The sequence below is a fragment of the Glandiceps talaboti genome, chromosome 17, assembly GCF_964340395.1.
Source record: "Glandiceps talaboti chromosome 17, keGlaTala1.1, whole genome shotgun sequence".
Lineage (NCBI taxonomy): Eukaryota > Metazoa > Hemichordata > Enteropneusta > Spengelidae > Glandiceps > Glandiceps talaboti.
In genome coordinates this window covers 8,423,072-8,436,255 of record NC_135565.1, presented here as the reverse complement: position 1 = coordinate 8,436,255, position 13,184 = coordinate 8,423,072, and the positions used below count along the sequence as shown (strand labels likewise).

Below are 13,184 nucleotides of genomic sequence, written 5' to 3'. Positions count from 1 at the left end.
TTGTCATTCTATCCAGGCACACTGAATGAACATGAACAGAGAATATCTTTCGTATTACTCTATTTCTTTTGAGGCGTGTAGAAAACTCGAGCATGGAACATCACTTCTTTACACTGAAGTCAATGACGCATTCTTTTGAAATCTGCCTACGTCACTGATTTTGTATTGTTTTTCGCTAAATACGTGTGGAATCCATGTGACTCAAATCAATACAATGACTGCAAAACTGATGACGTAATGCCTCGGAGACGCCTGTCTCCCTATAGTCATTAAAAACATGATGGCTTCCTACCCCAAAATACGTCAATGGTGTGTTTATATGCCTAGTACTTAGACCATAGACGTTGAGGAGAGTGTCTTTCCAACGTCTATGCTTCGACAATATGCGTTGCTCAGAAATACTACTAAATCGCATAGGTCCACCCCTCCCCAAAATGAAGATGAATTACTACGATACACAGTTACAATGACAACTCTTAATGGGACACGTTTTCAAGATGGTGTTTGCTCGCATCTTAACATTCTGAGAGAATTTGTCAATATTGACATATAACACATACTACTAGAAACAATCTACAGACATGTTGCTAAATACATCGACATCTACTTTCCCCGATATTAAAAGGTTGTAATCGAATGCATCATGTCATGGGTACACAGTCAGTCTTAGGTAACATGAATGAGAGACTAGATTAGCGAGCAATGATCGGTGAACAAAAGTGAACACGTTTCAAATTTAAGAAAATCGTATGGCACCCCTTTATTATAACATGTGTTGCTATACTTAAATGCTCGCATAGAACTCTACAAGTGTACGTCCTTGGTGACTGGCTTCTTTGAGAGAGTAGAATAATGTAAACAACTTTCTTTTGAAAATAAACGGCTTACAAACACTTAGTCAATATCATATTATATCACCCTCTTATAGCTTGTTATGTTAGTGTCATCATGTGGAACCATACATACTACACGTGTAGGAGCTATAGTGGAACAACTACTTCTCACTAAGTAATCACTTGGTGATTCACTTCATTTGTTTCTCGTCACAATATATACTATATACGTGGTTTGGTCAAGTACCATAATCCAGATTTAAACTGAATGTTTATACGCCATTTTAGGCATTTAGCTCGTGTGTTTGCTGATTAGCCAAGAAGCCCGCGAATACAACTTTTACATTGTAAAAAAACGGCACGACATAAACCATAGGATGTCTGACTAAGTTTGTATATACAACCAGTAACACTGAAGTAAAGCACTTTCTCTATGTGCTACTCTCGTTTATAGCATCCATATCAAGTGTAAAAGTATACTGTTTCAATTGGTTTATTTACAAGCCTAGCATGTGGCTTTTCTAATGTGGTCAATTAGCAAATGAAACAATATAATTTTACACTTGATATGGATGTTATAAACAGCTGTGGTACATACAGAAAACGCTTTATTTTGGTGCTATGGGTTGTATATGTACTGAATACACCATGTGTAAAGTCAATTTCATTTTATCAATTCAAGTAAATGTTAAACACACACACACACACACACACACACACACACACACACACATATATATATAACTTAACACTGAGTTTCTGTATATAAATAATATCATGAACCATACAGTTATAACTCAAATATTTTGAAGAGACTGAGCTCCTCTTCATCGGTGGATCTCCAGTTCTGTCAAGCAAGTCAAGTTCTGTTACACTTTAAATACTGAAGACAGTGGTTATTGTCATGCAAAATAGTGTTCTTGTCTTGGAATGGTATGAATATTATACTCAGCCAGCCGTGGAGTACTGGTGACTACTGGTTGCTATGTTACTGTTTTCTATTGATGCCATTGGTGAGTGTGTCTAGTTATTTTTATCCATAATGATTCACATAGTATATGTGTGTGTATATATATATATATATATATATATATATATATATATATATAATATATATATATATATATAAATTATATATATATATGGTCACACCACTTGTACAAACCATGCATAATAAAGGCATAAGGGAACCTTCAGTAAATGCAAGGAGGAGGGCAAGGGAAAATTAGGTACAAGCTTTTGCATAAATTATACTCTCCCCCCGGTTCCGTCGTGCTAAAAAGTGAACCTCCCTTAACTTCCTTTCTCTAAAGTCTCTCTCCCCAAAAAGTTTACATTTTCGACACCCAGTTATCTATACCACATCATCAGCACTGACCCACCTTAAATTGGATACTATCAGTCTTCCAGTCTGGTCTCACATGTTTCATGATAGCCAAGGCCCCAATCTTTGGATTATCATTGTCCACTGATATAAGTTCAGTCCTCAGCCCGGTCAAGGTCGCCATCATCACAATCCACAATGTTAGCTAAATGTGACAGTAAGCCACGCCCTCTACGACAAAGAAGTTAACTTTCGTTTTGTACATTACTACTCGTTGCTCAAAATAAGATAAATGTGGACAAAATATGTTAGTAAGTTAAAGACGATTGTATTTTATGTGTATTTGGGAATCGGTACTAATTACTTATATGGCTAACGAAAGCCATTCAAAGTAATAACGGGATGTCCATATAAGGCGCCATCAAAAATGAAAACTAAAAGTTGAGAACATATTGCTTTAAAACGAATAACACACTCCAACCATTTGTTGATGCTGACACTAAAACACCTCAGCTCCCAAGGGACTGGTACCACTCTGAACCTGAACGTCTGCAATAGACAGATAGGAACAAGTCTTCGAAGACGAAACACCTCCTCAAATACTTTACTTGTATGTGACAATGTTGGTATGATTCGAGTAAATACTACCGTGTATGTAATATGCAAGAAATTGCTCTCAAGTCCAAAGGTGTTATGTATTTATTTATTCATAAGGTCAAAACTAAAAGACATACATTTTTCAATAGACGGGGACATTGTTGCATGCGATGTGGGTCATATTGGAGAGCGCCCTTGTTAGCCCAGGTGAAAAGCGATGTTCCTGGAATGTAGGTCAATATTACACATATGATGTCAAGTTGCCTATAATAAAATGAATGTACTTCGAGATTTCCGGAGAGGCTGTTGAACGACCGTGTGGTGATCACTGCTATCCAGCTGGAAGGGAGATCTTGAGTGGTGATTATGGATGAAGGCCGTCAAAAATATACGAAGAGTATGAGTGCACACATTAATTCACAAGCAGCGGAATGAAATATTGTGACGTAATGAAAAGTGATAGATGTTCAAATCTGTGCGTGTGCTGCCGAATTACTGTGAGTAGTTTAAGGTATCTGCCACGTCATTGTGTTTGCATTTTGCCATGTCTGTGTATTAAACTTCACGGCATTGAAATTCAAGTTGAACTCCGTCAAACTCTAATGTAGGCAATGCTCGGACTTCGTCTGTTGCATAAACTGAAGTACTGCAGACTATCTCACTTCATTCAAGTTACTTCTACACCGAAATCTATAATCACTCTCAGCCATTAAATTATGTGGGCTCTCTACCAAGCAGAATAATTGCGTGCTTAGGCTTTAGTATTTATAAATTTGGTTTCATTGTATATTATTTATTTTTGTATTTAGTTATTTTTATCGAATCGAAAGTAAATTCATTTTGTTCGACACATGGTGCACTTCAATTATTTTTGTGGTGATATTAAAAAAATTCTTATTTCCCTGGCTACTTTCAACTTTATATAATTCTCTCTTTATTTACTAAATAATAACACCTTGTCTATTCTGCTCCTCTTTTCTAAATTAAAACACCTCTTCACAATTAGCAGCGATTAGTTACCTCGACAATTTACTTTATCTCTTATCTACTGGGTGATTATCACACCGGACATGATATTATGTCATCTACTTTCATGAATATATTTTACTGTTTTGATTTGTATGTATGTATGTATGTATGTATGTATGTATGTATGTATGTATGTATGTGTGTGTGTGTGTGTGTGCGTGCGTGCGTGCGTGCGTATGTATGTATGTATGTATGTATGTATGTATGTATGTATAAGTATGTATGTATGAGTATGTATGTATGTATGTATGTATGTATGAGTATGTATGTATGTATGTATGTATGTATGTATGCAATGTAATGTAATGTAATGTATGTATGTGTGTGTATGTATGTATGTATGTATGTATGTATGCATACATGCATGCACACTCGTACAGACAAAGCCCATTACCCATTATTCCTCGTTTGGGACTAATAGCAAAGCTTTGCTCAGCAAAACAGCCTTTACCTTGCCTTAGCGTATAGTTTCGATTTCAATTTTGGACACTAGCCAGCATAATTAAGTAATATAGAGACACTATCCAGTCTTCTGTCCTCAGATGACCTATTGTTGGAGTTTGTCGTTATTTCATGTTGGTTTGATTTCAATAAAATGAGTCGTGATCTACAGCACCAGAAATTCTTCTTTCCTTCTAAAATATTCATCAAAGCAATTTTTACCATATCTATATATTAAAAAAACACATAAAAGTGTGTCAATGGTGTTGTACCGCAAACGGAGAGTTGAACATGCCTTAAAAACAAACCTACATTTGTATAGATTTTTAGTCATACACACATTATTTGAATACAAAAGTATGAGTTATAGCTATTATACACGATGTACCCCATAATTAGAAAATCAATCATATGAAACCATATGAAATGTGGAGCTTGTATAGTTAACATATTGCCTAATTATCGAAAATACTTTAATTATGCAAATTATCCAAGCTACACCAACAGGCTTTAAAGGACAATTCACGACATGCACTTCTTCAACATCAATATTAATGTCTAGCATATACTAAATTATCTTAACGTTGTGATAACATGCTATATGTATTACTTAATTTTATCAAAAATTATTTTATATGCAAATTACACATCACAATGAAAACCTACAAAAAAGTACATCGAACACTCATAATTTGATACAGTTGATATACATACCAAATTAAATGAAATTGTTAAGTTTGCATTCTTAAGATATAGCGTAATTAGCGAAAATCATTAATTAATGTAAAATACTCTTTAAAACTAAGACCTTTACGATGAGTCTTTTTAGGATAAGTGTACCATATTGTCTGCAATTTGAAGTATATTGTTAACATATAGCTTAATTACTGAAACTCATTAATTATGGAAATAACGCATTAACATTTCAAAGCCATGTCAAGGAACTTTACAGGATATGTGTACATTGTTATGGTTGATATATGTACCAAATTATATGAAATTTGTAGGTTGTATTTTATAGGTATGACTAATTACCAATCATGCAATTTACTAATTAAAACTTAATATTATGCCAACAGACATTATAGGACATGTGCCCATATTATGGTTTATGTATGTACCAAATGTTACAGAATTTAATGAAAGTGAGTACACATGTATATAGCTTGACATATAACCTAATTATGCAAATTATTCATATCAACTGTATTGTACACCAACAAATTATGTATGACATATGAGGCTTGTTACTGTTAATGCATTTACCAAATTATGTTGAATTTGAAATATACATTCTTATTAAACAACAGCAAATTACTAATTAATGTTCGTTGTATATTACCAAAATATAACCAGTTCTTGGGGTTAGCATATGGAAGATATATATTTCCATTAGAATCGGTGCAGTAGATTTTGAGATATCATGTCCAGACAGACAGACAGACAGACAGACAGACAGACAGACAGACAGACAGACAGACATACATACATACATACATACATACATACATACATACATACATACATACATACATACATACATACATACATACATACATACGCTAAATGAAATTGAGAGCACAGTTGAAACAATGGGTCCGAGTATAACTTGTACGTACTTACCCAAGAAAGTCAAATTCATGTTTGGAAAGTGCGGACTGAATAAGTGCCCATATTCCCTTGTTTAAATGTGCTGCCTGTGATAAAAACAAATGGTGTCAATATATTTGGAATGATGAATTCTAAGCAATGGAGAGCATTACGTGAGATATTATTCAAAGTGATGCAAGATTGGCAGGTGATGTTAAAAATAGTTGCAGTAGTCTGAACGTACGTGGAAAAGTCTGTAAACTGTGACAGTTATATATCAACTCACAAGGCAAATTTAGCAATAATGATGGGTTTCAAAGCTCACCAAGCAAACGTTTTGAAGTTGGCACTAGTCTAAAATCTAGTAGTTTCAACTGACAGGATCACCAAAGAGTCTTTAGTCTAAAATCACCAAACAGAGTTAGTAGTTATAGTGTACCTCCTTATCCTAACTCACCAGCTGAAGACAGCACAGACGTTGGTAACTTTAACTCGCCATGCAAAGTTGGCGATATAAAAGGTATTCTAGCACATCAATTAGATAACAAATGTTGACAATACATTAAAACTTGCCAAAGAAAATTTGTTGACGTGTGCGTAGTAATTATCCAAATCTGTACTTGATAATTGTTTGTCAATTCCTGCCATTGCATAGTATGCTGTAAAATACGTCTTCAACCATTTTATTTGGTATTCTTTGTCAGGATATAGAGAATAATCATTTGTGTGAATTCCTAAATATAGACAATAATATGAATGAGATAACATATAAAGTTAATATATTAAAGCCATTAACATACACACGCAAACATGTACACACACCACACAAAAACAGACACAACACAAATGCGTGTATTCATATTCAATCAGTACATACATACATACATACATACATACATACATACATACATACATGCATGCATGCATGCATGCATGCATGCATGCATACATACATACATACATACATACATACATACATACATACATACATACATACATACATACATACATACATACATACATAGATCCATGAGACATAACAATTTTGACACATTAAAATAGCATGATATGTTTCCTTCTCGTAAAAGTGGTCATCTTACCCGCATAGTTTGCAAAATGGTTTCCTATGTCGTAGGCCTGGTAGTTATATGCACTATACTCGTAGTCAATGAATGATATAGTATCTGAAAAACAAGCAATAACAGAATTACTAAAAACTGAAATATTTTGAAAGAATAGATAACATTAATTTCCAATATTGTGTACTAAATTGTTTGGACATCTAACATTTTATGTGATGACACGATATATACGTCGACGTCATATACATTGATCGGGTTTATAGAACCTTTCGCACTGTTAATGATCACGAGAACTGGGTAAACCATCATAAAATGATAAATTGGCTTGTCCATCAAACTATACATATAGTTGTTTGGTGTCACTTACCTCCTTCTTTATCATAAATGATATTACCTAGGCATAAGTCGTTGTGACAAAAAACTACAGGAGAATTCAGTGGTTTGAGAACTCTTTCTAATTGGTCAATTTCTTTGCCAAGTTGTTCATGAGTTGGCATATCATGTTGAAACCTATGAAATAGTCAAAAATGACAAATATTTCGGATGGCGAATTACCTCATTTTGTATGAAAACATTGTATTATGTAAATAGGATCGGTGATATGTAAATTATGTCGTTAATAAAATATCCTAAAAGTTTGTCTCACAGTTTAGCCATATTTATGAACACCTTACAGTACACATAACCCAGAACAAGTAAAATATAATTATTTAATTCTTAAGTATTATTTCCTTCTCATCTAGATATGTCTACCTATTAGTTCTCGTTCCGTTCATCTGGTACAATTTCGGTCTAAATCATAATACCTCACTCACTTTCTTCAACAATATACTCCACAAAGACAACTTCGTCCCTCTGTTATTTTCAACTTTTTTTGTATTCCTATAGTAACTACAAAGACCTTTGGTAATAGCTATTTCTCTCATATTAGCCCTATATCTTGGAACAACCTTTCTTTCAATCTCCAACACTCTTGCATCTCCAGCATCCTACCGTCACTCTCTCTCCCGAGACTATATAAACAGTACCTTCAACTTTATCAGTTTGCTCCAAATCCAGTATCATGTACCAATTTTTTCGTCTTTCTTGCCAGTACAATTATTCCCTAAAGCTATTTCTATATCCTACAGCTGTATTACAAATCATAAATCTTTATCATAGATAATTAATATTCAAACTTAACATACAAAACATTACCTGGCATTTTTCTCAGCGTCTTCCAATTTCTTCGGCACATTTTCTAGCCATCCCCTGAGAGTTGGAAAGATATTTGGTTCTGGTATTGGTCTGTTATCCATTGGTTTCATAACGTGCATCTTTGCCATCTTGTGTGCTATCATTCTGTAAACGTAAAGAGTTATAGAGTAATAGCTAATTCAAAGTATAATTTATGTATACACTTTTGAATCTTTATACATATTTTTTAAGCTTTCAATTTCACAGCCACACAAAATGACTGTGCTATGGCGATAGCATGTTCTATAACACACCGTTGTATCTTACAGCTTTGGTGATTGGCTTAGAGTCACGTGGTAAGGGTACTTACACATAGTTACCTCAATTTGCATAACGTTGGGCATTATTCAGATTCTATTTTCCCAAGGACACTATTCATGTAGCACGGGAGTCCTGTTGGTGATTTACTTTGACTATTGAAAAAGAATATGTGCCTCGTTAAATAGCATATGATGTGTTATAAAACACTTATGGCCTGACCTTATACGGGTACTAGTAGATGTCATATTAACCCTCCTGCTGCTAAATATTCTGCACTCAGCCTTAGGAAAGCAGCCTTGTTCCATACCAACCATCGGGTCAATATACCTTACTAATGCCCTCATATCTAGACAAAAGGTGCATACTATATGTGAGATATTTAAGTTCTCTGTTAACGCATCAATCTCGTATTAGGAGTCATCTACAGAATGTTTTTTTTGTAAATTTTCATTACACGCAAAATCAATGCACATTTCATTTTGTATATATATATATATATATATAAATATATATATATACAAAACTATTACGCTCTGCCACTGCGGTATAGAGCACTGTCTTATAGCAGATTGATACTCACCGAGTTATAAATATATATATATATATATATATATATATATATATATATATATATATATATATATAATATACCTAGTGATAATGCTGTGCCATGATTCGCTAGAATCAGTCACATGATAGGAAGATAGAATGACTATTTCCCTAGGGAAATAGTTCCATCAACTTTTACATGGTCACGTGACCACCGCGCGTTCACAGCAGGTCATAATGGCAGCTTCTGACGATGTCATCTGCCACCGCGAATTCACAGCATGAGGTATATTATAAAACACATATTGCCTGGCCTATATTCGGGCTATAGCACCCGTTCATTACCCCCTCGTAACTGTGAGTTACCAGAATCACATGCTATCTCCCTCGGCCTTTGGCCTCGGGAAATAGCATGTGATTCTGGTAACTCACAGTCCCTCGGGTGTAATAAACGGGTGCTATAGCCCTCATGGCCAGGCAATATGTGTTCAATATAACTCGATGAATATCAATCTGCTAAGACAGTGCTCTATACCGCAGTGGCAGAGCGTAATAGTTTTGGTAGTACTGGAACTCTTTCTTGATTGTAACTCGGAGTTTCACGCATTGTGCGATCATAGTTGTCTGATGATCGCACAATGCGTGAATGCGAGTTACAACCAGTACTACCAAAGTTCCAGTACTACCAAAACTATATGTATATATATATATATATATATATATATATATATATATATATATATATATATATATATACATATAGTTATATATATATATGTATGTATATATATATATATATATATATACATATAGTTATATATATATGTATGTATGTATGTATATATATATATATACATATATATATATATATATATATACATACATACATACATACATACACACACATATGACAATAAAACACATCATGTTATATCATATCGTATCATATCATATCATACCATATCATATCATATCATATACGCACGGAAATATGAAGTCAGCTCTGACTGAGACTATGGTAGCATATGATGTGTTATAAAACACTTATTACCTGACCTTATATGGGTACTAGTAGATGCCATATTAACCCTCCTGCTGTTATCTATTCTGCACTCAGCCTTAGGAAAGCAGCCTTGCTCCATACCAACCATCGGGGCAATAGTCATTTACTAATGCCCTCATATTCAAGCAATAAGTGCATAATTATGTAATAAGATATGAAAGATATACTCACGGAAATATAAAGTCAGCTCTGACTGAGTCTGAATCAACGATATTTCCTGGCATGAATTGATAACATAATCCATTGTTAAAGATACAATATAATTCAGCACCACATTTAGCTTTAAATAAAATTTGAAATGTTTCAATCTCCTTGGCTCTGTCTATCGTCAATTCACTCCCTTCTCCATTCACTCGGAGTAAGACCATATTGCATTCATCGGCAGGTAAGTGACAGCCATACATTCTATTTGTGATACCCCCAGTGAATACCTTGGTAGGAAGACAACATGGTTCAATTAGACTAACATATTTGTAGCAAACCTAATACTTTTCCTGTCTTGTAATTGGTATATGTGTGATTAATGAGTGGTAGTGACCGTTTTCGCGCAACTCAAAATGACATCGGATGCGCATGCGTACGTTTTCATATTTGACTATGACGTCACTTGCTAAAGACAGCGGTTTGATGGGAAACATGCATATTGACATTATTAAGATAAGATAACATAAGATACAATTTTATTGAGTCCCTTTTAGGGTAATTGAGTTACCTGCTACAAAAAAATTATAAAAAAACAATAAAATGTGTACAGTGAATAACATAATCTAAAACAATATGTGTAGAAATTAAAAGAAATATAAATACATTACACAATACAGACCAAAACACATTAAAAAAAGATTCGTTAGTTTCTGATAAAAGTTAAACACCCTTATATACTATAAATTGCTTATATCACACATTATGTATTGTATACATAATATATATACATATGTTATTTAGATATTGTGTTACTTTCGATCTTCGCACACAGCTGACAGACCAAGAAACAACACTCGAATCACTCTCATATCTCATATCCGACTCAACTTATGTATGTACGTACCAGGATCTCACTTGAACTTTAAAGGGAATTAGCTCAGACTACACACAGTTTGTGTTTAAAAGCTTAGTCTACACCGGAAACCAAGGCAAGCACCAAGCAAGTGCCTCGTTCATTGACTTCCCCCGAAGCCAAGTGTCCCTGCGAAGTGAGTGCCTCTCCGTCCCAAGTGTTCTTTATTGTGACGTCCTTAAAGTCTAAATTTACATAACGCATGGCCAATTAATGACCAAATAATGAATGCAATCCATATTACACTTTTAAAAGGCGTTAACATGCCCTAAAAGTACTCTCAAAACATTGATGAATGATCACTATGAATCCTAGCTATTTATGAAATGTAGACTGTCGTCTCATGTACTCGAGTACGCTTGGAATTTTGTGCGGTCTGAATCCGATATCCTTGAGACAGTCTGTTGACCTTTCAATCAAACTAGGACATGCGATGTTGTTAAAATATTCAGTTTACTGAAAATATGAATATATCATCTGTGACAATTGATTCAGATGGCTTGATGAGAATAGAAATACCAATCACATCTTGAAGCCTTTTTATACACTGCTAATATATGCAACAATGTTACAAATCATTGAAGTTGCGAATTTAAAAAAAAAATGCCTGGCCTGGTGAAGCCTCATCATAACACTTATTGTAAAAAAAAAAACATATGCCATGAAATTAAGTTTCGGAACCTCATTGTTTACATTTTTGTAGATTAAAACAGTGCAATTGTCATAAAATGATGAATAACTAGTAATCGTAGGTAATATGCGAGTGTGCATGTGTTGAACTTTACGGTCGTGATTTTTTAGGCATGTACTCTGATGCATATATATTCTAATTGTTAGTTTGTGTCTAATGACGATAACAAACATTCGTTCTTTCACGGTGTGTGACTGTCTAATATGTCCCCACTGTAAGCGCAGTTGTTGTCTGGCTTTCAATGAGGGTGTTTTTATACGAATGACCTCGTTCTTTCTTAACATTATGCACGTTGAGTGTACAACATTATTTATATAGTCTGTCGCGGTGTGTCCGATAAAACACCGTCCTTTCTTATCGCGTAATTCGTTGAAATCATGGTCGGCGTTGTCTATCAGCGACAAACATGAAACCTGTGTATTAACGGAAATATCATAGACAGTGGAAAATACGTTTTGTTTCAGCTGTAATGCATGACGGTTTGTATCCGAATGCCTTCGTGTCACGCCTTCTGCTTTGCGTCGTTTCGACATACTATGGTTAAGGTCACAGCTATTGTGAGGTGCAGATCTAGAGTAACATTAAGCTACCTAGTTTTTGAAGCGTTTTGCACAATCATTTCACTCACTGAATTTGTAATCACAGCTAAATCTTTAAGGTAGTGTGACCACAGCTAAATCTTTAAAGTAGTGTATAGCAAACTTCCACATATTCCCGAATACTATGCTATAGTATAAGGCATAACTATATCCAACGGTTCACAGCACATACATATACAGTCGTGCTAACAACTTATTAGTCAGTTACCTACGCCACGTCACCAACACTGACCCACCTTAAATTGGATACTATCAGTCTTCCAGTCTGGTCTGATATGTTTCATGATAGCCAAGGCCCCAACCTTTGGATTGTCATTATCAACCGATATATCTACGGTTCTTGTCCCGGTGAAACTCGTCATAGTGACCCTGAAAGCGAGATTGTTAGGAATCCAGACACGCTCTCAAACAAAAAAGAACCCGTTCACTATGAAGAACAACTATTCATTTCACCCAAGATTAGGGAGACGTCAGTAATTACAAAAAGGCGGGGGGTGAAGCCCGTTCTGTTTTCTTAAATGTTACCCATTCAATTTTCTAAACAATTGGCAGTCCAGCATTTTTCTTTCTCTAAAATATAAACCTCCCCTTTGTTCAAATGTTTCACAAATATGGCATAAAATGATGTCGAACGAGAGTGAGGACAAAATCGGTGTCAGAATCAATGGTAAGAGCGCCACCACACGCGGAATTCCTAACGTTTTTTTTTGTGTGTGTAAAGTGTGAAAGTCGCAGAGCGTAATGTCGCTACACTCATATATTCTCGATTCTGGTTCATATGGTGCAAATTGTTCATCTAGTTTGGCTGATTATTATCAGCGAGACATCTCAT

General features: G+C 34.7%; 1 protein-coding gene across 1 annotated transcript; it reads right to left on the bottom strand.

Moving 5' to 3' along the window:
- Positions 1-4,390: 4,390 nt before the first annotated feature.
- On the bottom strand, positions 4,391-12,714 carry LOC144448028 (ethanolamine kinase 1-like). The gene is made up of 8 exons (XM_078138177.1): positions 12,589-12,714; positions 10,177-10,436; positions 8,094-8,237; positions 7,264-7,406; positions 6,915-6,998; positions 6,384-6,548; positions 5,848-5,917; positions 4,391-4,451 (listed from the first exon to the last, which is right to left on the bottom strand). Exons 1-8 carry the CDS (start codon positions 12,712-12,714, stop codon positions 4,391-4,393), a joined length of 1,053 nt encoding a protein of 350 aa, XP_077994303.1.
- Positions 12,715-13,184: the final 470 nt, after the last annotated feature.